Genomic DNA, 24,361 nt, shown 5'->3' on the forward strand with positions numbered 1-24,361 from the left:
TTTTCTCCAGTCAGCTCCAATTTACTTCCCTGAATGGGAGCTGTTGTGACAGGGGTCTGACTTGCAGTCCTTGCCCAGCACCCTGTCTTAGGTACAGTTTACTCAGGAAGGACAGGCAGGGAAAAATGGAGGGGGCATTACCTTGTACATCAAAGATATATACACTTGCACTGAGGTTGAGATAGAAGTGGGAGGCAGACCTGTTGAAAGTATCTGGATAGCAATAAAAGGGGTCAGCAAACGAGGGTGATGTCATGGTTGGCGTCTTCCATAGACCACCTAACCAGAAAGATGAGGTGAATGAGGCTTTTTTTTTAAACAACTAACAGAATCATCCAAAACACAGGATGTGGTGGTGATGGGGGACTTCAATTACCCAGACATCCACTAGGAAAAGAATACAGCAGGGCACAGATGTTCCAAGAAGTACTTGGAATGCAATGGAGAGAACGTTTTTTTACAGAAGGTAGAGAACCGATTGGGGAGAGACTATTCTGGATTTGATTGTGATAAGCAAGGAGGAACTAGTTGAGAATCTGAAGGTGGAAGGCAGCTTGCATAAAAGTGATCATGAAATGGTACAGTTCAAGATTTGGAGGAATGGTAGGCGGGAAAACAGCAGAATAAAGACAATGGACTTCAAGAAGGCAGACTTTAGCAAACTCCAAGAAATGGTAGGTAAGATCCCATGGGAAGCAAGTCTATGGGGAAAAAAGAGTTCAGGAGAATTGGCAGTTTTTTAAAGAGACCTTATTAAAGGCACACAAGAGCAAACTATACCAATGCATAGGAATGTTACGCTAAAAAGTATAGTAAGATGGTGCCCTAGTTTAACCAAGAGATCTTCAATGACCTGAAACTCAAACAAGAGTCAAACAAAAAGTAGAAACGATGTCAAATTACAAAGGATGCACATGAAAAACAATACAAGCATGTAGGGACAAAATTAGAAAGGCCAATGAACAAAACAAGATTAAACTAACTGGGGTATAAAAGGTAACAAGAAAACATTTTACAAATACATGAGAAGCTAAAAGATGACCAAAGACAAAGTAGACCCATTATTCAATGAGGAGGGAAAGACATTAACAGAAAATACATCAATGGCTGAAGTGTTAAGTTTCAGTTTTCACCAAAAATGTTAGCAGTGACTGGATGACTAACATAGTGAACTTTAGTTTAAATGGGGTAGAATCTGAGGCTAAAATAAGAAAAGAACAAGTTAAGAATTACTTAGAAAAGTTAGATGTCTTCAAGTCAGCAGGGCCTGATGAAATACCTCCTAGAATACTTAAAGAACTGGCTGAAGAGATCTCTAAGCCATTAGAGATTATCTTCGAGAACTCTGAGTACTGGAATAGAGCAAATATAGTACCTATCTATAAAAAGAGGAATAAGGATAACCCTGGGAATTATACACCAGTCAGCTTAACTTCAGTACTTGGAAAGATAATGGAGCAAATAATCAAACAATCCATTGATAAGCACCTAGAAGAAAATAAGGTATAAAGTAACAGTCAACATGGATTTGTAAAGAAGAAATCATGTCAAACCTATTTAATATCCTCCTTTCACCAGATAACAAGTCTTTTGGAGGTGGGGAAGCAAAACCTTACTGAAGTCAAGATATGTGATATATCTTGACTTTAGTCAGATTTTTAATACTATCTCACATGATTTTCTCATAAACAAACTAGAGAAATATAGCCTGGATGAACCTACTATAAGGTGGGTGCACAACTGATTGGAAAACCATACTCAGAGAGTAGTTATCAATGGTTCACAATCGAGCTAGAAAGCCATATCGAGTGGGGTTCTGCAGGGATCTGTCCTGGGTCCGATTCTATTCAGTATCTTCATAAGTTATTTGGATAATGGCATAGAGAGTACACTTGCAAGTACACGGATGATATCAAGCAGAGATAATAACTACTAAAAATATGCTATCTCAAAGGCAGTATCGGAAGCAAGCTACTAACAGCTCAAATTGGGGCTCCATGACAGCCAACAGGATGAGGTTAATATCCATAAGTGGGGGAAAAACACAGACCAGACCTTTCAGGAATGTAGTTATTGTTGGGTGTGAAAATATAATGTGATACAGAACCACAGGGTGATAGGCTGATATCATAATTAAGTGGACCCTAAGAGCTGATTGAGAGCCCTGACTATCAAGGCTAGTAGATAGTCCAGAATACTAGCAATAGAGGTCTCTGTTGGTAAGTCATGTTGAACAGCCCAGAAAGAAAATCTTTTTCACTTGGATCTATATGTCAGCCTTGTAGAAGCCTTCCTGGTTTAAACCAGAATGTCCTGCACTTCAGAGAAGCATCTTCTGACCATAATGCTCAGGCAACTAACATCCCTGCTGTCTGATGTGGGGATGAAGGATCCATGTGAAGGACCTGCCCCTGATTCTGGGAAATAATGCCTGGAAGGTTTGAAAGTGTGATTTGGAGGCTGTGTTGACAAGTGCGTCAGCTCCATGTACCAAAACTGTCAAACCCATTCTGTTGCTATCAGTATTAGTAAGGTTTTGTTCCGTCTCACTTTTCTGAGGACTCTGGGGAGTAGTGGGATCAGTGGAAAAGCATATATTAGGTCTCCCTTCCAAGAATTCAGGAATGCATCCAGAAGGAAACCCAGACTCATGCTTCCACTGGACCAAAACAGTTGGCACTTCTGTGCTACCAGCAAGAACAAGGTCTTCAGTGGGAAGTACCACCTGAGTAAGATTTGTTGGAAGACAGAATCGCTGAGAGCCCATTCATGATTGACAGCCCACTTCCTGCTGAGATGGTCTGCTGGGTTGTCCTGAATGCTGGTAAGTGTACTGCTATGGAGAAACCTGTTGCTGAGTAACACCAATCTCACAGATGAACTGCCTCCTAACAGAGAGGCACTTTGTTCCACTTTGTTTGTTCACATAGGGTTGACATAGCTGTAGTACTGTCTTGTCAGGACTTAAATGGTAGCTCCCTGGAGATATTCAATGCAAGATAAGACTCCCATATAACAGGTATAGTTACGGGATAATGACATCATAGTTGTCAAAAATACAGCAGACAGATATTATGTTCCACTACAGGCATCTTCCAAACCTATAATTCTGTATTTTTAAGATTTGTACTCCAGTTTACTGATGCTTACTCTTGTTTGAAAGTATATGGTAGAATATGGAATCCGAACACATCCCAGCCAATGTCTCTCAACACGAGTGTGGATTCCACTTCCTCTTTCACGATCATCCTAGAAAAAAGTTGCAAAATAGATACTCTATGAACAACACAGTGTACACAGCTTTACAAGTAGCCTTCATTCCCTTTTAACTAGCTTAAACTGTCTCAATGGCTTAATCAAGTTATTAAAATGTCTAATTAGTAATGGGTTTTTTAAATTAAATTTGTCACAAATACTGGTTAAGTTATTATTATTATTTGTTTCTTGAAGCATCCAAATGTGCTAGATACTATGCAAACACCAAAGAAGAAATGGTCCTTGCTACAATGAGCTTATGTTCTAAGGCCCTAGACTTGCAATGAGCTCTGTACAAGAGAACCCCTGTGCCTGCACAGAAGTCTATTATCTTTAGGGGGGTTGCCTAAGCAAAGCATACTAAGCCACAGTCCTGTAATGAAAAAGATTCACTTAGTATTAAAGCAGCTTTCTGGATTGACCGGTTCATAAGAGATGCGAATAATAAAACAGAAAAATGAGTAGAGGAGATGACGAGATATTGCTTTGTGGAATTGCACATTGACATCTTGGTTCAGATTTTTCAGGAACATGCTAGATGTGAATTTCCATGTGTATGTTCATGTTTCCTTTGTCTAGAGAGAAAAATAACTAGCCCTGTTTGTGCTTATAAAAGATTTATTTGTAGGTGGATATCAGGATGAATGGGTACAAAGGAGGTACAGATCTGTGCATGCACGCACAACTCTGTTTGCAAAGTATACATGCCAGAGATGTTTTAGTGTGGGTTTATCAGCACCTACAAAAAAAAAAGAAGCCAAGGGTGCCAAACCTGAGTAGTGTTGTGACCCTGTGTGCCAGGTCACACTGCCACAATTTGGCGCAGCTTCTCTGCTCACGTGACAGAGGGACAGTTGGGCCAAATCTGAGTGGCACTGCAACCTTGTGCACTAGGTCACAATACCTGGAGCTGGCAGCCTGGCCCAGCTCCGCAGGACAGGAACTGCCACTACAGGGTGAGCGTGGGGCGAGCTCACTATCCAGCACACACCTTTTCCTATGGCTTCCCCTCTGCACCAGGCCAGGATTAGCATTGCAGTGCTGAGGCAGGGTGCTGCTGCAGGTGATCAGTGCCTCCCTTGACTATAACTCAAAATCATGTCCAAGAAGAGTTTAGTACAGTGCATCTATTGAATCAGGAGGCTACATGCATACTTTTTTACTTGAAGATCAAGCATGTTAATTTTGGCCTTGATTTCCAACTTCTATGGAAGAACACATTTTTGCTTGTACAAAACCAGGCAAAAGTACTGTATATTAATAGTTATGTATAATTAGCTATCTCCATGCACCCAAACTGTGGATTTGTGTGTGCTCGCCTGTGCTGTGGACATTTAAATGCCCTTGCCTACTTCGGTGTATGTCTACACTGACAGTGGCAAAGTCACCGCCATCAGATTGACCTTTCTGGATCGATTGAGCTGTCAGTGAAGACCTGCTCAATTGAAAATCTAGCTGTGATAGGGTATACAAATCCCACATTGGGCCAGACAGGGATAAAGCACTGCTCCCCAAACTTTTTTGTTCTATGCACCCCTATGAGCCAGGGCTAGAGCTGCATCCAGGCCAGGAGCAGGGCTGGGATTGTGGGTGGGGCCATAGTTTGGGGACCACTAGGTTAAAGGACAGTACTGGGCCCCAGTAGCCCCATCCTTCCAACCCTGCAGAACATGCTTCAGATGAAGAAGGGACTGAAAAGGGAGAAACCCAGCTCAGCAGGGGCATGGCCAGGGACGAGGACAGACAAGGGTGCCAGAGAAGCCTCCCTTAGGGACATGAGACTATATGCTGAGCCTGGTTGGCACTGATAGTTTGACTCTTTCATTTTTCTTTTAATCTTATCTGGGGCTGAAAGGGGGCAGTGATAGGGAAGCCTTGGCCCATTCATTTAACCAGACTGTAACCCAGGGCCATAAGAGAGTCAACAGTATCTGGCCCCCAAAGGTGCCCTCTGAGTTACCCTCTCTGGGTCTGTTCCTACCGCTGCTTTTCTCTCCCAGCTTTCAGGCTGGGGGAACTAGGCTTGTTTAGTTTGCAGAAGAGAAGAGTGAGTGGGGATTTGAGCATTCAACTACCTGAAGTGGGGTTCCAGGGAGGATGGAGCTAGGCTGTTTTCAGGGGTGGCAGATGACAGAACAAGTAGCAACGGTCTCAAGTTGCAGTGGGGTGGTCTAGGTTGGATATTAGGAAAAACTTTTTCACTAGGAGGGTGGTGAAGCACTGGAATGGGTTACCTAGGGAGGTGGTGGAATCTCCATCTTTAGAGGTCTTTAAGGACCAGCTTGATAAAACCCGGCTAGGATGATTTAGTTGGGGTTGGTTCTGCTTTGAGCAGGAGGTTGGGACTAGGTGACCTCTTGAGGTCCCTTCCAACCCTAATCTTCTATGATTCTTTTCCCATTGAATTCAATGGTAAAACTCTCACAGATTTAAACAGAAGCAAAGTTAGGCCACTGCTGAGTTCTTTTGTAAATTCCACATTAATTACTATTACTACTTATTATTTATCTAGTGCCTAAAAATGACAAGCATAATGCAAAACAAATAGAAAGACATAGCTCCTGCCCCAAAGACCTTGCAATCTAGAATCAGACAAAACACAACAAAGTAACAGATGTGGGGAATCCATTCCCTTCCATGGTTTTGGACAAGTGTAACTTGGAATTGGAATTTAGCAAACAATTCTGATAATGAACACTAAGGAATAAAATCCACCTTAATCTCCATTAGCTATGTTGGCTCGACACTGCTACCAGGATTAAAAAGCAGTAAAATCCTTATTTTTTGTCACTGAAGTCAGCACATATGATTGACTACACACACAAGCGCAAACCTTAGGCAGCAGAAAACAGGCTGAGTACCTGAGCTGTGCATAGCCCTGCTTTGTTTGGGAGGTGTGACAATAAAATGAAACAAGGATCTTACAATCTAGATTGGACATAATATAGCTAGAAATGACAACAACAGGAAAAGGAAAGAAGCATGGGAGGATGAAGGATGTAACAGTGAAAGTTCATGATACAGACTTACAGTAACCCCTATTTATGAACTAACTGGATGGAGGAATTCATAAAATCAAAAAGTTCATACAACTGGACATCTCAAAATTACAATAGATATAATGTATAAATTGCAGCATGGTGCAGTATGTTTACTTTCAAACCACTTCAAAGCAATTTCAAATTCACTGAAGGTATCGGAATGTGAATGGATGTAGACTTGTTCTTCATTAACATCACTTTTGTTATGGGATTTTTTCCCTCCATTCAGGAAAAATATATATATCTTATTGGTTACTCTTGTGATTATTTCCCCCACATTCAGGAGAACCAGCCATAATATTCAGTGATGTATTTAATATCAAAGACACTGACATTAATATCAAAATGGTCATTCAGACTTCGAGCTCACCTCTAAGACATCATAGAGTACTTCATCAAAAATATTAATGAACACTTCATCCTTCACTGATTGCAAACTTGTGGTGCTGTAGTCACCATTAGGAGCGCTATCAAAATAAAATATTAGTGATTTATAAAGAATACAGCAAAATGGAACTATATTAAACTATACATTAATTTACACATGCTAACAAGAATGTTACTCAAGAACATACTGTGAAGCTTAAAACCAGTAATTTGTTTTCATTTACTCATACCTAAATGGAAGTTCAAGTTCCTCATTCCAGTTGGGGTTTGGCCCCTCCGCTGTTGTTGTCCTGCAAACTGTTCGCTGAAAAGAAACTTCTACAAAAGGGCGGACTAAAACCTTCAAAATACAATTAAAGTGAAAATAAAAACAGACTATAATTTAGTAGAACATTTGTAAATTGTCAGTTTTCAAAGTAAGTAATAAAAAGATAATACAATATAAAAGAAGTTAGTCTGGCACCTTCTTTGACAAACACAACCTTAATTCTGCATTTCACGTGCTTCTAACATTTAAGGGGGTTGATTTTTTTGTAACTCTAACATTCTGGAAAAGAATTATAGTCAAATCACTGATATGCGTCCACAGTCTTAAATTTCACCTTACATTTTTTGTGTGGGATGAAACCTGAATTAAAAGGATCTATCAGACAACTTCAAATTTAGCAACAGGCAAAGTCTACTAGTTACCTGAACAAGCTAATTAAAACAGAGTATGTGACCCAATCAGCCAATTGAAAGATACGCATTTTTGTCTTACAATCTGACTCAAAGAACTCAACTTGTTGATACTATCACAGTTCTCTATGCATCTGGCCCTTCTTGCTATCTGTTACAGTTAAATTAATTTTGGACTAGAAATAATAAAACCTAATATGATTTTAAAAATGCCTGAAAGAGGTATTTATCTACTGTCTAAAAGTGTGACACAAAACTTAAAAGAAAAAAAAAATCAGGACATTATAGTGTTTCTAAAAAAGATGAAAAATGTAAAATCAAAACAAAAACAGATATAAGAACAGTGAATCTCCATCCTCTCTTGAGGATACTAAATTTGGTTCTCAATGGCCATGGAAAATTCAGTCTCAATTTCAACCTCACTGATAATACTATCTGAACAGTCAAGAAAGGGAAACTATTACAACCCCATATGAACTCATTACCATTCAAAATATGTCAATATTATACTGTACCTGGTTGAAAGCCCAATCAATGCTGTGGGTTGGGCTCTGAGCTGATGGAGCTGCTGCAAACATCTCATTAAAAGACCTTGAAGATCTGGATGGCTGTTGAAGTTTGCTAGGAAAGAAAAAATATAACTGTGACAGAGAATACGCAAGAGAAAATTACTTATCTTTGTAATAACTGGAGGTTCTTCAAGATGTGTGATCCCTATGTGTATTCCAGTGTGGATGTGTGTGCACTCCATGTGCCCAGAGTCAGAGAATTCTTGAAAGCAGTGTCCACAGATCTGTGCGTGCATCCTCATTCTCCTCATGCCTCCAGCAGAGGAGATAAAGGGCAGAGCATACCAATCACCTCCCCAGTTCTTTCTCTACTGCGAATCCAACAATGATCTGAAGCAGAAAGGAAGAAGGGCAGGTAGTTGAATACAGATAGGGACCACACATCTCGAAGAACTTCCAGTTACTACAAGGTAAGTAACTTCTTCTTCTTCGAGAACTGCTCCCTATATATATTCCACTGTGAGTGACTGACTAGCAGTTCTCAAGTAGAAGGAGGGTGCGAAGATGCAGGCGGCAGAGTCAACTGAAGGACCATTGTCTCAAAGGCTGTGTCAGTGGACGAGTTCTGCACTAAAGCATAATGTCTCACAAATGTGTGGGAGGAATTTCATGTAGCTGCTTTGCACATGTCAAGTAGAGGTACTGCTTGACATTATGCCACTGGTGTCACTTGTTCTTTAGTAGAATGAGCTCTCAACCTCATAAAGGAGTGGAAGATTAGACAGCTGAACAAATAAGAGAGAGCACTAGATCCACTAAGAGATTCTCTGAGAGCATACAGCTTGAACTTGAACTCTTTCTGTTACAGCAACAAACAGTCTGGGAGATTTTCAGATTGGCTTTGCAGAAAAAAGGCTAAGGTTTGTCGCACGTCGAAGGAATGAAGTCTCCTCTCTTCTTCAGATGCATTTGGTTTCAGAAAAAACAAAGATAAGTGGATTGACTGGTTCAGGTGAAACTCTGAAGCTATTCTTGGGGTGAACCTGGGACGTAAACACAATGAAACTTTGCCTCTATGAAACATGGTGTAAATTGGATCCACCACCAGTGCTCTGAACTCATCCACCCTCCTGGCTCAGGTGATGGCTACCAGCAATGCAACCTTCATGGATAGAAGAGACATGGAACATGTAGTTAGTGATTTGAAGGGAAGCTTAGTGAGCACAAAAACAATAAGGTGTAAGTCCCACTGTGGAGTAGGTTTCCTTACCAGCAGAAAGGTTCTGTGTAGACCTTTCCAGAATCTGTTAGACAGTGGGTGAGCAAAAACTGAGTAATCATCTGAAGGTGGGTGATACACACCAATTGCTGCCAGGTCAATCCGTAAAGAATGGATTGAAAGACCTGGTGTTTTGAGGAAAAGAAGACAGTCCAGAATATGGGGAATATCCAGAGCTTCTGGGGATGTAAGTTTTTGTTGCTTCCAGACAGAGAAATGCTTCCACTTAGCTAAGTAGCATTTTGTAGGAGAATCTTTTCTATTAGTAAGGATGCTTTGCACAGCTTCAGAGCATGAACATTCTAGAGTTGTCGCCCATTCAAAAACCATGCCCTGAGACGGAGTGCTTGGGGGTTGGGAAGCTTGATTCTGCCTTTCCTCCTGGGTCAGGAGATTGGAAAAGGACTGAATGTTGATTGGTGACTGAGATGACGTAGGTAGGAAACCCAAGAATCAAAACTGTCTGGGCCAGTTGGGGGGAGTGGGGTGAGAATGACTCGTGCCTTGTCCTGATGAATTTTCTGTAAGACCCAAAGTAGGAATACTAAGGAAAGCATGGTTCAGATGGTTTGACCATGGAAGGAGAGTATCATCCTGACAGTGACATCCTAGGGCTCCTCTAAAGCAGTCTATGTTGCACTTTCTGTTCATTTGAGAGGCAAACATGTCACTTGTGGTGGACCCCAGAGCAGTAGATGGATTGCACGAAGTGTGATGTCATATCGTAGGCACCAGTTCCACAGGTGGACTGCCTCCAGACAGAGGGTCGGAGATCTGGCTCTGCCTTGTTTGTTTACATATACAACCACTGTCATGTTGTCTGAGAGGAGTTGCACATGTCTTGAGTGGATAAGAGGAAGAAGTGTTTGGCATGTGTGCTGGACCGCTCGTAGTTCTAGGATGTTGATGTGCATCCTTGCTTCTCTGGGGGACCGGAGGCCTTGGGCCGTATGGCCCTGTATGTGAGCGCTCCAGCTCACGAGTGATGCATCTGTGGTGAGGGTGGTGTGGGGCATAGGAAGGCTGAAGGGGGTGCCCGCCATGACCTTGGAGGGTCACACCACCATGAAAGAGAAGTCACCACTGAGGGTGGGAAGAGAATCCGTTGTCGAGGTGATCCTTCTATGGATCATACACTGAGCGAAGCCACAGTTGAAGACATCTCATGTGGAGGCGGGCATATGGAATGACGGAGGTGCACATCGCCATGTGTTCCAGAAGTGTAAGACATTGTCGGAGGTGTGTTTGGGGACAGTGTTGTAATTTTGTAATGAAGGAGGTGAGAACAGTGAAGCTGTCCGTCAGAAGGAAGGCTCATCCCACAATGGAGTCCAAGCACTCCTATAAAAATGAGCTCTCTGGTAGCCACTAGGGTACACTTGTCTTCGCTGATGCAGCTACCTAGACTGGTGAAGAGCTCAAACAGTTTACAGTTGGTAATAAGGAGGTGTTTGCAGGATGATGCTACTATGAGCAGTCTTCCAGGTATGGGAACAGAGAGTGGGGGTGGGGCCCAGGCGTCACATATAGGACACAACTACTGCAAAGATCTTTGTGAACGTGAAGGAGATGGTGGCAATACTGAAAAGGAGAACACAGGATTGATAATGGGAATGTCTCACCATGAAGTGTAGGAATTTGTGATGGGCAGGATGGATGTCCACGTGGATGTACGCATTCTTCATATCAAGAGTGGCGAACCAGGCCCCATGGGGGAGGGGAGTGATGATTTGGGGAAGAGTGAGCATTCGGAAACGGAACATGCAGATACACTGTTTTAACATGTGTAGATCCAGAATGGGGCAAAGGCACCCTCCTATTTTTGATATAAAGAAATAAGGGGAGCAGAAGTCATGGCCACAATAGTAGCAAGGGACATGTTCTATGGCACCCTTTTGGAGGAGGATGTAAGCCTTCTTCTGGAGAAGGTTGTGTTTAGATGGGTCTACATGGCCCCCATGGGGAGGGTGATGAGGGGGGAAGGTGAAAAACTGTATGAGGTACCCCAGTGGATGATGTCTAATACCCATCGATCGGTGTTAATCCTGCTCCAATTGTGGGCAAAGCGAGCAAAACGGCCCCTGAAGACAACTGGGGAGACCAGAGGAGGAGTGGGGAGGGGTTCGCAGTTCTCAAGGGAAGAGTCAAAAGGGTTGTCTGGAGGGACACTGAGAAGTTGGAGGAGGTAGAGGTGGAGGCGGTGGAAAATCTGGGTTGTTGGAAGCATTGGCAGCGGCAGGGCTGTTCTTGCTGGTGTGGAGGGTAGGGTTGGTGGGTGGGTCGGGTGGAATATCAGGGTTGGAAAGAAGCCCAGCTTTGGCAGCGAGTTGAAGCCAGGGTATAGAAGCCCATGGCATGAGAGTCTTTGAACAAGAGAAGACTCTCGTCGGTCTTATCACTGAAGAGTTTCTGATTGTCAAAAGGGAGGTCCTCAAGGGTGGTTTGGACCTCCTTAGGGAAACAAGAAGTCTGGAGCCAGGAGTTTATGCAAAGAACCACATCTTATGCCAGGGAGCGTGATGCCACATCTGTTGCATTGACTGTTGCCTGGAGGGAGACCTTGGCCACTAATTTACTCTCATCAACGAGGGACTTAAATTCTGTTTGTTTATCCTCAGGAATTGAAGCTTGAAATTCCGCCAATTTAGAGTACGATCTGAAGTCATACTCTGCCAGTATAGCTTGGTAGCTGGCAATATGGAATTGCAGGCCTGCCAACAATTAAACTTTGCTCCCAATCAAGTCAAGCTTTTTGGCCGCTTGATCTAGAGGAGTGGTCTTAAACTGCTGCTGTTGGGAGCATTCTGTTGCCGCTTGTACTACGAGAGAATTGGGTTGTGAGTGTTTGAAAAGGAAGTCAGTGCCCTTGGCTGGGACAAAGTAACGTCTGTCAGCTCGTTTAGGTGTCATGGTACATGATGCTGGGCCATGCCAGACGGCCTGGGCTGCTTGGATTAGTGCACTGTGGATAGGGAGTGCAGTGCGTAAAGGACTCACTGATGGTAGAATGTCCAGGAATTTGTCCTTTTATGTCCTAAGCTGTAAGGTTGTGGGCTGTCGCCATGTGACAGAGGAGGTCCTGATACTGACCACGGTCATCCGGGGGAGGAGGGACGGGAGGGATGAGTGCCTCATCTGGGGATGACAAGGCTCCGGCTGGAATCAGTGGTTCCAGCGGTGCTGGGGGCATGATGGTGCCCTGTGGTTTCTCAAGATCATTGTTGACTTGTCCTTCCTGACCTTCGGAAGGACATTGTGCACCTGAGATATCAGGGGAAAGGTGCAGAACATATGCCCCGATCAGGGGATGAAGAAAATGTCTGATGGGTCCTGGCTCCAATGGACTCAGGGATGGAGGTAGAGCCACCTCCATCAGGAGGAACTTTAGCCTTTGTCTCCTTTCCTTCTATGTGCAGGGATGAAAGTCTCTGCAAATTTTGCAGCAATCCCTTTGGTATGTCTCCCCAAGACACTTAAGACATGTGGTATGCGGGTCACTCTTAAGCATGGGCTTCTTACAAGCCCCTCACGGTTTAAATCCAGGGAACCGAGGCATGTCCCAGCCCCTGGAGGGGAGGCAATGATCCCTTAAGGAGATCCTACTAATACAACTATTTTAACTACTTACTAATGACTAACATTATTTTTACTACTACTTTAACTATTTACAGACAAAAGAGAGGACAACACTGAAGGAAGGACCTTTGCTGAGCAAGAGGCAACATATCCCAGCCAACCATCACAGGTGGAACGAAGAAACTGAGAAGGCGGAGAGTCAGCAGAGAGATTCCAGGGGGCTCCAGAGACAACCCTATGGGTACTACTAGTAGAAAAACCTTCCAACAACTATGCACAAGGCGCGCACACACCTAACTGGAATTGACATGAACAATCACTCGAAGAAGAACGCTGAATTCGGAGGCGGTCCCTCTCAGGAATTTGCCCTTATGCCCATGGCTGTGTTTCTTATGAGCATCATGGGTTTTTGTCAGTGCTGTAGGTACCGTCAGTGCCACCCTAGCGGGTGAAGTGCTCAATGGCGGTGAGGCTGTGAGCTCCGGTGGGTTCATCGGTGCCACATCTGAGTGTGCACACCTCATCCAGGAGGTACTTATGCAGTCTGAGTTCTTGGGTCTCATGGCTTCGTGATGGGAAGGAGCAGCAGATGGAGCAGTGGGCAATAATGTGGGTCTCCCCGAGACAGTAAAGACAACGTTGCTGCTCATTATTCACTGAGAAGGAGCACGGGCACAAAGCATAGTTCTTAAAACTGGCTTGTCTGGGCATAGTTCCCCACAGCGAGTAGGATGCCCCAGGTGGTAGAACGACGGGAAGCTAACGATACTATTACTGCTAACTATCAACTACTAAAAGAACTTTATACAACAATAAAACTTTTTTTTTTTGCTATACAGTTAAAAAACGAGGAGGAAAGGGGTTCCAGCTCTGGTCATGTGGCATTAAGAGGTAGCTGAGAGCGCGTCGACCTGTGTGGTCTCATAAGACCTCGGATGCACCCTATGGCCGATGCACAACGCACACGCAGGTTGGTGGAGACTGCTCCAAAAAGTTCCAGTCTCCGGCGCATTGTGCACATGCACACCCACATATGGAATCCACATAGGGACCAGCACTCGAAGACGTTGTAAGTTCCAAAGTGGAAGAGAACTAAGTGGAAGAGTCACTTTAATGCACATTAAACAGATTAAGTGGATAACTAGCTTAAAATAAGCCTCTCTCTTCCTTCTCATCAAAAACCTTCTCAAACTTTTACCATATCATAATCATGAAGTTATACTTTACACTTATTCATAAAAGAGAATTTATGAAAGACCAATAAAACATAAGTTATGATAAGTAGGTAGAGTAGCAGAAGGGCAACATGTTCAGTTACTGCAATGCTGCAGTTACAGCAAAGCTGCATGTTCAGTTACTGATTAACACTAATTAGCTCTGGGTGCAGTTAAAATTTTTTGTCTTACTTGGAAATTACTCCAATCTGTCTCTGAGAGATTTTTGCAAGTTTTCAAGCACAATGTAAGGCTTGCTGTTCAGTTAGGCTTTTGAGCAGGCATTATTTTCTTTTGTTTTATGTTCAGATTAGATGGATGTCTTATACCTCCGATTATTATGAAGTGCAATTTATGCACCTTACCTACTGTGATTTTGAAATGTTAAATTTTATGAACTTTTTGATTTTATGAACTTCTTAATCCCCAATTAGTTTGTAACACAGGGGTTCTACTGTGCATATAATAACTAATAGTATGTAGAAAAGATTATCTGGAATCTCTTTTATGAATCTAATTTATATAATCTTATTTAATATAAATACAAGGGATATAAGTACTGGATATAATTAAAAGGCATGATATTTATACTTGTTTTAGGGATTGTATGTTTGATATTACCTGGCTATTTATATTCTCAAAATCACAAATTATCTTCCAATTATTTTTTCTCAGACAGCCTAATATGCACAATAAATCAGATTTTCTTGATCTTAGCAGGTATTGCTAGGTATCATGATTCTAAGGAGCTTGCAAAATAGCAATATCTGTACTATTAAACAACATCACCAATGTATTTGTAAATTTCTCTCTTTGTGTTATTATCATGAGGATAACAACAATCATATCATTTAACACGTATGAAGCCAAATGTTCAAAACTGGCTATTTAATTGTGCTAAAATAATTTACTGACACATGCACAAAACAGTGATTTAAACACAGCTTCTGCATGCAAATTTCAAGGAGCAATTTATATAGCCAAATTAAAAAATTTAGCCTCCAGTATGAAAAAGATTTTAAAACAGATAATTAAAGAGCTGCTATAAAGAGAGAGAACATTTCCAACTAAAGGTCATTTAAAAGGTTCATACCTTAAAACAGGTTTTCTTATTGGAATATCGTAAGCTCTAACAATGTTCACTAAAAGTTTTATGTCTCCATCTGATAGATTCTGTGCTGTAACTTTCTTCCTCTCCTTTCTTCTTGGCTTTAATGGTCGCTTTGGCTCCGCCAGTTTAAAAAGACTGAGTCCTAAAATACTAGAAATCATAAAACAGAGTTTTAATTTTTTCTACACAGGATTTGGAGTTCTAACACTCCCTTGACACAGAGAAATTTATTCTCTCAGTATCATTTACTGCAAAATATGTTTAACTGTTAATTAGCACAGAAACATTTTGTATTTTGTTTTTTATAAATTTTAAATCAAATGTATAGAAGGATTACATCATAACTAGGTGAGAATATGAAATAAAATTAATTAAAAAACTTCAGTATGGATGTAACCTACTATAACTATATCAACAAGGTGTCTATTAGATGATATTATCCAATGTATGTAATACATCAGAAAACATCTAAGTTCAGAACTATCTAAGACAAACAGTAGGCTACAAAGGGGAAACAGATATTAATGTGCCATGACATACCCTGGGCCCTCAGAACTTTCAACACAAGGCAAAGCAGTACAAAAAGAAAAAACAGAAAAAGAATAAAAACAGATTTGTATGAAAACATACTTTAGTGATACTAACTCTACAATCATATTTTAATAATAGAAAGTATTCCAGAACCAATGTTAAAAAGTAACTGCTAGCCAAGGTCAACTTCTCATAATATGCAACTAAAAAAGTGCATCATTCTTGTAAAAAGACAGTATAAAAAGGTGAATTACTTTTTTTACATAAGAAAATTCACTCAACATATTCTTCATGTTGCAGAGTATTGCGCATTTTTTGAATCTATTAAAAATATAATCTGATTTGAAAACAATGCTCAGTACTAATCAGTATTAATCATATGGGAATCTATATCAGTTTAGCTAATTTCATTTTAAACGAACTGGGAAATTAATTATCAATGTGTGTGCGCCATCTTGTTTATGTTGTTTCTCATTTTGCAACATGAAAATACTGCACCAAAAATAATTGTTTCTTTGTTGAAAGGTAGCAAATCTCTGTACTGCCAGCAGATGGGACTATTTACGTTTACATTGTTGAATCAAAAGTTAAAATCATATCTTAAGGCCACAATGCTGTAGTAAACAAAATTTTCTAGTAGCAAAGAAACGCAATTGTCATTCATTACCTGTCTGCTTAAACAGACTTAAAACAAACAAATGCTAATGAACGTCATTTATGTGCTGGTGATGCAGAGAAAGACTTGAAATACAGGAGGCAAGGAAACATGGTAAAAAAAAATCAGTCACAAGATAAACAAATACATACATAATATTCTGGCAAGAAAAGAGAAGAGATTTCAGAGACAAAAATGTGGTTGAGCAGAAGTAAAGAGACATATGAGGGTGCACAGCAACAAGGTGAGAGATATGTAAGGCACAAGGTAAATAAAAATGCACTTTTAAAAATGATTTCACACTATCTGCAGGGCATCTCCTTGCATCTTTTCTCCAGTCTATCCCTGCACATCCTCCTCCACCCCTCTCTTTTCCCCCTGGTCTGCTCACTCTTTTCTCAAAATGCCTTATATGCAGCAAGACAGGTTAGAGGGCCAAACAGCACCTTTTTCAAGATCAGTTTTTTTACTTGTCTGTGTTTCAAACTTTAATTCTAAGATCAAGATCATAAGAACATTATGATAACTTATATTAATACTTTCTTTCATCCAGAAACAACTTAGTATCTATATTTATATATGCATATATAGATGCCTATTTATTATTGTTATTCAAGAACACTACAACGTGCTAGCTTCTTCACAAAATAAATAAAAATTGGGCCCCAGCCCCAAAGAGCAACATAAACATGACATAATATGTGAGGATCATAACTGTATTAAAGGGGGCTGACGTAGATACGAAGCATGCAGGGGACAATACTAACATGATGTGGTATTTCTTTTTATTTATTTGTTTAGTTTTTTGTTACCTTTCTTTCCCCCTCACATTTCTTGTAGATATGAGGACTGAAGTGATTTTTTTAGGAGAGAACCAAATAAAATGAGGAAGGTAGGGCAGTGAACAGGGCTAGGGAGGACAATTCCAAGCATTGGAATCAGCACAGACAAAGAGAGTGAGATAATCTTAAGAAAGGAGATGAAAGGAGCGTCAAGGCGGGCCATCAGCGGTGGAGTGGACAGGATAGTGAAAATTGCATAGCGTATTTTGGGGAGCTGTTAAATGAATATCAAAATTATATACATATATTATGCACACACTTACACATACATACTCAGATATGCCTTTCATAGATGTTCCCACAGACACATACAACATGCACATAGAATAGGAACTATTTAATCCATCAGCACAGTAAAGCTACATCTGGATGAAACGTGGCAGCTGTTCAATACTTCAAAACAAAATTACACACCAGTGTACAATGGGCAGTAATGAACATAATAGCCAGCAGAAACTACACTGGGGTTGAAAATGTCTACTCTACAAATAATCAGGATTGTGGTTTTATATATATATAGCTTTCCTGTGAGAGGTGAAGAGGAGAATTCATTATGAGGTTTTCTATGGAGAACATTAAGTGAATCTAATTTAGTGGATTTAGCAATTAGAAACTGTGGTGATGGTGCTCAACCAATTCCCATGATACAGATAAACAGATTTAGGTCTGATCTGAAACAATGCAATTCCAACCTCACAGTGACCCCTTAGCACCATGCTGAGACATTTGCTCAGCATTGATTCAGTGGGAAGAGTGCTGTCTGTTGAACCACGAAAGCTACCATACTTGGGTTTTATCTGGAGTCAATCATTCAGGTGCATACTAAGATGTACTCTCCTTAAGCTTATGAGGTCAGATTTGGTCACAGCCTAAAGTAACATGGCAGCATATAAATAAGGGACACTGTGAATGAATACTTCTACTGAAAATAGTATATTACTCTGGTTATGTCTATACTAATGGCAGCACTGTCAGTGCTGTTGGATCGATTCTGTGGGATCAACTGAGCGGCAATGGAGACCTGCTCAATCGATCCGGAAGTCGACGCCATTAATCCACCCCCACAAAAAGAGTAACACTGTGTCGACGGGAGGGCATTTCCTGTTGGTGCAGCATAGTAGGAATGCCGCGGTAAGAAGAAGTGAGGAAGTCGACAGCAGATATGCAAGCTACTCTGCATAGCTTGTGTATCTCCCGTCAACTGCCGCTGAATATCACCGGCACTATAGTCCAGGCCTTTAAAACATTTATGATGCACAGTTTTAATACAGTTATTTAGACACTTGTGCATTTTGGCACAGATAAGCCTAGGTGCTTACAGAATCATATAGCATTACATTAAATTTATAACATTAATAAACAGGGAGTACAACATTAAAAATTGTGTGGGAAAGAAATAATTGTAAGCTTAGAAACATGGACAGTTTAAAATTAGTTATTTTAATTTAGATATGATAAAAAAATGTTCCTCTTACCCCAGATTAGGAACCTCCTCTTCATTTACCAGGTCAGAAAGAAGAAAATGGTGCTTTGCTATTAGGAAGCGGTTTATCACTGATTCTCTAACCTGGAAACAAAACCAATATGTCTTATCCAAAATCACTGAAAATACATGTGGTTCAATTTATTAAAAACAAGGGCTATTTTTCTTAACCCCATCATAAAAGGAAGGGGCATGTTCAGGGATTCTTGATTCCCTTTCTCTATATACTTCCTGAGCACAAAGTACTACTCCATTCTAGGAGTAATTTTACTCTTCTAGAAGCAGTCTTGGTAGGCATCCCAGACTAATGGGCCTCGATCAGTATATCTGGACAGGGAAAATGGAAGAATATGAGAGGGCATATATTCAGAGAAGTCCTCTCTCACCAGATTGCAGTGGAGAAGAGTCCACACTACAAATTAAACAAAACTGGCACTAAATTGACATTTTTTTGGATATCTTAACAAAAAGTTAAAGCGAGAGTTGAAACACATCGATCAAACAGTGTGAAGAAGCTTGCACTACTGCTATCTATGCTATATCAATTCTCTGGCTAAATAGAGTACTTCAGATTTCAGGTTCCAGATTCCATTGACCTCCTGTCAATGAGGCCCTTTTTCAAGCACTATATCTGCAAGAAAATAAATATTTTAAAACTCCTTAATTCTTTCAGTTTCCAGTGGAACAAACAATCCTGTGCTAGCAGACTGAAGCAGAAGAATGGATGGTGTTTTCTTGGGGAGTTCAGAGAGAGAGACACACACTCTAATTAGTAGAATTTGCATCTTAAAGAACTATCTTAATAATTAATTATGTGATGGAGTCTGCAATACTGAGTCCTACTATTTTCTTACTATAATTTTACACCTAATTCCTTCCTGCCAAGGTCCTTATACCTTTGTATTATAGTAACTGCTTTATAGTATTAATACAATACTAAATAGTTTCATAAAACATGTCTCCCCATTTCTATTATTTTCAAAAGTTTTGAATTATGCCAATAGAACTCTTGCTGGGCTGAAACTATAGCTATTCAGAGGACTCCGCTTTATATCAATTTTTTAAATATAATTTGTGATTACATCTGCAACTTTTGACTTATAAAATGCAGTAAAAAATGTGGTGTTTGGATTTTACTTTAAAAATCCTTAAATAGAGTCGTAACAAACAAATTAGTAAGAAAGATCAATACTGACTTTTTCTGCATTTCTCACCTTCTGGAGATACTTGGCAACTAATGCTCTGTGTGCATCTAGGTGATCTTGGCTGTCAATTACATCCCTCTCACGGAGCCTTTTCTCATAGTTCTAAGAGTAAATAAAGAAAATTTAGTTTGTGATTTGATGTCCCTTCTAGTATTTTGTGTCACATAAGGAAATGGAAACCATTTTATTAATATAAACATATAGGCTCGAAGTAAACCAACACATTTCAGATGTTAGGAGGTACATTTTTAAGGCTGTATGTAGCAATTCAGTTGCACAGGCCAGTAATATAGACAGCAGTCATGTGACAAACTACAATGGATAGCTTTGAAAATTTTCTATTATCCTTTCCTATACAGAGTTAAACTTTGATTTGTTGGTGTAAACTGAAATTTCATCTGAAGTGGAAAAATGTAGTTGTGGGCTTGTCTGAATTGCCAGGTTTGGCAGTTACAGTAGGGGCAGACCTGTATCATCATACTGGTGATGCAACAGGCCTTCCTGGGAAGAAGTGCACGAACTAAATGTATTCAAAGTTTTATGTGTTTCAGTCAAAGGAGTTTATGTAGATCCCATGGACTGGAAGTAACTACACTGGTTGCACATTTTTTTTGAGAAAATTATTCAGATTTTTTATTCTGTTTTTGAAAAAAATCAATAAACGTAACAATAGGGAAAGAAAGAGAAATACACAGAATGGCATTAAGGCCTAATAAAACATTTGTGATATATGGAATCAGGGAAATATAGAAATGAAGGTTACTCACCCACAAGATGGACTCTGCATAACACTTATGGGGAGGTACCAACAGTGCAGCTCTGACAATGGATTGTTTCATAGCAGTGCCTGTCAGAGCGTTCTGACACCTCTCCTGCCCCTCTCTTTCCAAGGGCGAGGCTATAAAGGGGGGCTTGGTGCTCCAGCTGCCTCAGTTCCTTCCCCAGCATCTTCAGGTCCGAATTGTAATTAGGACTCAGAGGAAGATGGGAAGGTGGGTAGAGAATGTAAATGTGCAGAGTCCATCTCAAAGAATATCGGTTACAGGTAAGTAATCTTCATTTCTTCTATGAGTGGCCTTTGCACTACCCACTCATGGGATAGCTTGATGAGCAATGCTGTCATCTGAGGAGGGTGGGACATGGAGATCTAATTAACCCAACTGGGATGCGAGATCTAGTGCATAATGTTTTGTAAATGCATGAACAGAGCTCCATTTAACAGCATTGCAAATTTCTACACTGGGAATATGCCTAAGGCATGCCAAGGAGGCTACTGTGACACAGGTATGAACACATGAAGTATTCAAAGATTATTATAGTATTTTTATGGTACATGTATCACTATGGGCTAATTTGTGGTTGTATTCCTGGCTACATGGGGAATTACAGGGTTTTTTGCAGGAACTAAAACAACTAGGAGGTAATGAATGCAAATCCCTAAGGCAGGTAACAAGCCTGGGGAAGTTTCAGCCCTGGGGGTAATTGCATATTCTATTTGATCTGGTTTAAGATGCCTGGCAAACACAGAACTGTAAACTGTGTAAAGTGGCCAGCCTGTTGTGGGGAGAGTGGTCATTTTCACCCGATCCAAAAACTGACATGAAACTGTGACCAAGAGATACAGACACTGTGGAAAGGGCCAGAAGAACTTTAACATTACCAGCACCTCCTTGTGGAAGATGGGTAAGTGCCTTGTAACCTAGACTTACAAATAAGCTGTTGTGTTTTTTTATGTTTTCTCTGCAGAGCTTTTGTTCTCAATGTACAGCTTTATGAGAGTTGGCTGGTCATTGGTTAACCCTATCACTGCCCCTGAGAGAATAGGACTGCAAGTTTTGAACTAAGATCAGAGCTGTTGAGATAATCACAGTGAATTACAGAAATATGCAACATAAAATTCCCCAGCTGGAGGGACAGGATCATAGGATCCCACCCTGAGAAAGGTGACAGCTAAAGATCTATAACCTATGTGGGGTGTCCTCAAGGAGGCCACGAAGGAGTCAGAAGTGCAGTTACTTTGGGAACTGTGACAACCACCTTTATCTTTGTGATTTAACCCTAATATGAGAGGGAAAGAGATTAATCTGTATCTCTCTTCAATACATAATTTAACCCACTTAGTATTTGTAACACATATATTGTATTGAAGCTCAAGTCAGGATTATATTGTTATTGGAGGCCCAAATTTGAAACCTTTTCCACTTGAAGTTATAGTACTTGCAAGAGGATTGTTTTCTGGAATTTATCAAGACATGTTGCACCCCCTACATTGGTCAGAATCTTATGGCCCATGCTGTCAGATGCAGTAAATGAGTAAAAGATGATAAATCTTGTTGTGTTGAGACAATGGGTTTGTGCTCACATGGAGAAGTTGACATCCTCCTCTGGAGAGATGAAGGCTGTCTGGAAACCACTGCTGTCCCACCCTTGCTGGGGCAATCAAAATTATTTTGGATTCATCTTTCTTATTCCTCTTTGGATCAGAGGAGAGGTGAGGAAAGGTGTATAGGAGGCCTGTTCCCCAGTCAAATAGGATTGCAGCTGAACTAGATGGACTGTCTGCACCTGATCTCAAGCAGAACCTCAGGCATTTGGCATTCTGCCTTGCTGCAAACAAATCTATTTCATAGAAAGCAAAGATCTCATCCATCACTGATGTCTTTAGAGACCATTTGTGCAATTCTCATCTGTCCCTGTCCCTTGATCTGCTAAAAGGTGTCTTTGCCTGCCAGATGGAGGATTATGGTTAAATGCTGTGATGGATGCACCAGCCACATAGTGCTACAACTTGCTTGCACAGCTGAGTGGAATGACCTCCTCCTTGCTTTTCACATAAACAACTAGAACAACCTCATCTTGCAAGTGAGGAAGAAAAGATTCAAGAGCCCAGCAAATTTCCTTCCATTCTAGTATACCAATATGTAGCTTCTTCTCCAAATGGTTCTAATGACAGTGAACTGTTAGGTTGTTGAAATGGGTTCTCCATCCCAAACTGGAAGCATGGGAGGTGACACAGTTGCTGATGGAATTGGGGGGGCTGAATGCTATCATCTTTCAGAATGTTGTGATGCTATGTCCATCATGAAAGGGATAGGAGCACTTCTCTTGGGAGAATGGATTTCAAGATCATGCTGTCTGAGCTTGACAGATAACGTTTTGATAGCCAATGCTGCAAAGCTCTCATCATGAGCCAAGCAAAGGAATTATACATATGTAGCTGAGGCCAGGTGGCCCATCAATCTGAGAAACACCACTACTGTTTCGTTGGCGTTCTCTTGAAGTCTCAGTATAGCTGATTGACTTTTCAGGAATCTTTATCTGCTTGTCCAAAACTGCTCCAATGAAAGGGAATCTTTGTGTAGGGAGTAAGTGTGATTTTTTTCCAATTTATTCTGAGTCATGTATATCATAGCCCTGGTCAGGCCTTCTTGTGATAATGCCCCTATGAGCCAGTCACCTAAAAAAGGATATATGTATATACTTTGCCATCTTAGATGTGCTGCCACCACAGACAATTTGTAAATATATGAGGAGCTGCAGAAAGGCAAAAGGAAAGGACCATATACCAATACTGATCTTTCCCCACAAGGAAGTGAAGGTTTTTGTGATGTGAAGCGAAATAGAAACATGCTTCCTGTATCCTCAGATCACCTCACTCTTTAATGTATTGATCCTCCCAGCACCCATGTGAGATAGGGCAGTACTGTTATCCCCATCATATAGATTAGGGAACGAAATCACAGAGACACTAAGGGTACGTCTACACTGTAATTAGACACCTGCGGCTGGCCTGCGCCAGCTGACTCAGGCTCACAGGGCTTGGACAAAGGGGCTGTTTAATTGCAGTGTAGACATTTGAATTCGGGCTGCAGCCTGAGCTCTGGGACCCTCCCACTTCACCGGGTCCTAGAGCCTGGACTCCAGCCCCAGCCCAAGCATCTTCACCACAATTAAACAGCCCCACAGCTCAAGCCAGCCAAGCCAGAGTCTGCTGGCAAAGGCCAGCCGTGGGTTTTTAATTTTAGTGTAGACATACTCACAGAGTGTATCTGGGCCTACCATCTGGGAGTGCTCTTTATATCCCAGTGATGTAGATAGATCCAAGAGCACTGCTTCTGATATGAGGATTTCCTTGAGCCCTCGGAGTGGATGGATCTGCATAAGGACAAGTGTGTTCAACATACCCATAATATCTAGGTGAGGGCCAGTAAAGAGGTAAATCCTTGCCAATATTCTGTATCAGGATACCTTACCACAATACCTACTGCGGTAAGAGTAGAGTCTATGTCTCTGAACTTTGTGGAGCATCTGTATAGTGTTTGCTTTGGTACCCTTTCTTTTTACATGATGAGAAATAAGGTGGTATATTAACCTACCCATCAATTCACTGTCAGATTGTAGATTCAATCTTGGATCAGAGGTAGTAAGTAAAGGGAAAACTAGTGGCCTTGGCTTTCTTAAAATTGAAAAGTTGGAGACATCTCCTTGGTGACCCCACAGGTGTTGTAGGAAGGAGGAGTGAAAGATCTGGGAAAATCTGAATCTGCTCTTTTGTGACCTTTTGTCTCCTGTCCATCAGGAAAGTTGGAGCAGGA

At 41.0% G+C, this 24,361-nt stretch overlaps 1 protein-coding gene across 4 annotated transcripts in view; it reads right to left on the minus strand.

The window, feature by feature from the left end:
- CC2D2A (coiled-coil and C2 domain containing 2A) overlaps positions 1–24,361 on the minus strand; it is a 107,979-nt gene that overhangs the window by 24,284 nt on the left and 59,334 nt on the right. For all 4 annotated transcript variants that reach the window (XM_067530369.1, XM_067530370.1, XM_067530367.1 and 1 more), the window contains 7 exons: positions 19,776–19,868; positions 18,554–18,645; positions 15,033–15,200; positions 7,877–7,982; positions 6,914–7,023; positions 6,667–6,763; positions 3,151–3,249 (listed from right to left, as the gene is read on the minus strand). In XM_067530369.1, coding sequence (XP_067386470.1) covers positions 3,151–3,249; positions 6,667–6,763; positions 6,914–7,023; positions 7,877–7,982; positions 15,033–15,200; positions 18,554–18,645; positions 19,776–19,868 — 765 coding nt within the window. The remainder of the gene's footprint in view (positions 1–3,150; positions 3,250–6,666; positions 6,764–6,913; positions 7,024–7,876; positions 7,983–15,032; positions 15,201–18,553; positions 18,646–19,775; positions 19,869–24,361) is intronic.

The sequence above is a fragment of the Emydura macquarii genome, unplaced genomic scaffold, assembly GCF_026122565.2.
Source record: "Emydura macquarii macquarii isolate MOO-44397 ecotype Brisbane River unplaced genomic scaffold, CSIRO-AGI_Emac_v2 contig_3062, whole genome shotgun sequence".
Lineage (NCBI taxonomy): Eukaryota > Metazoa > Chordata > Testudines > Chelidae > Emydura > Emydura macquarii.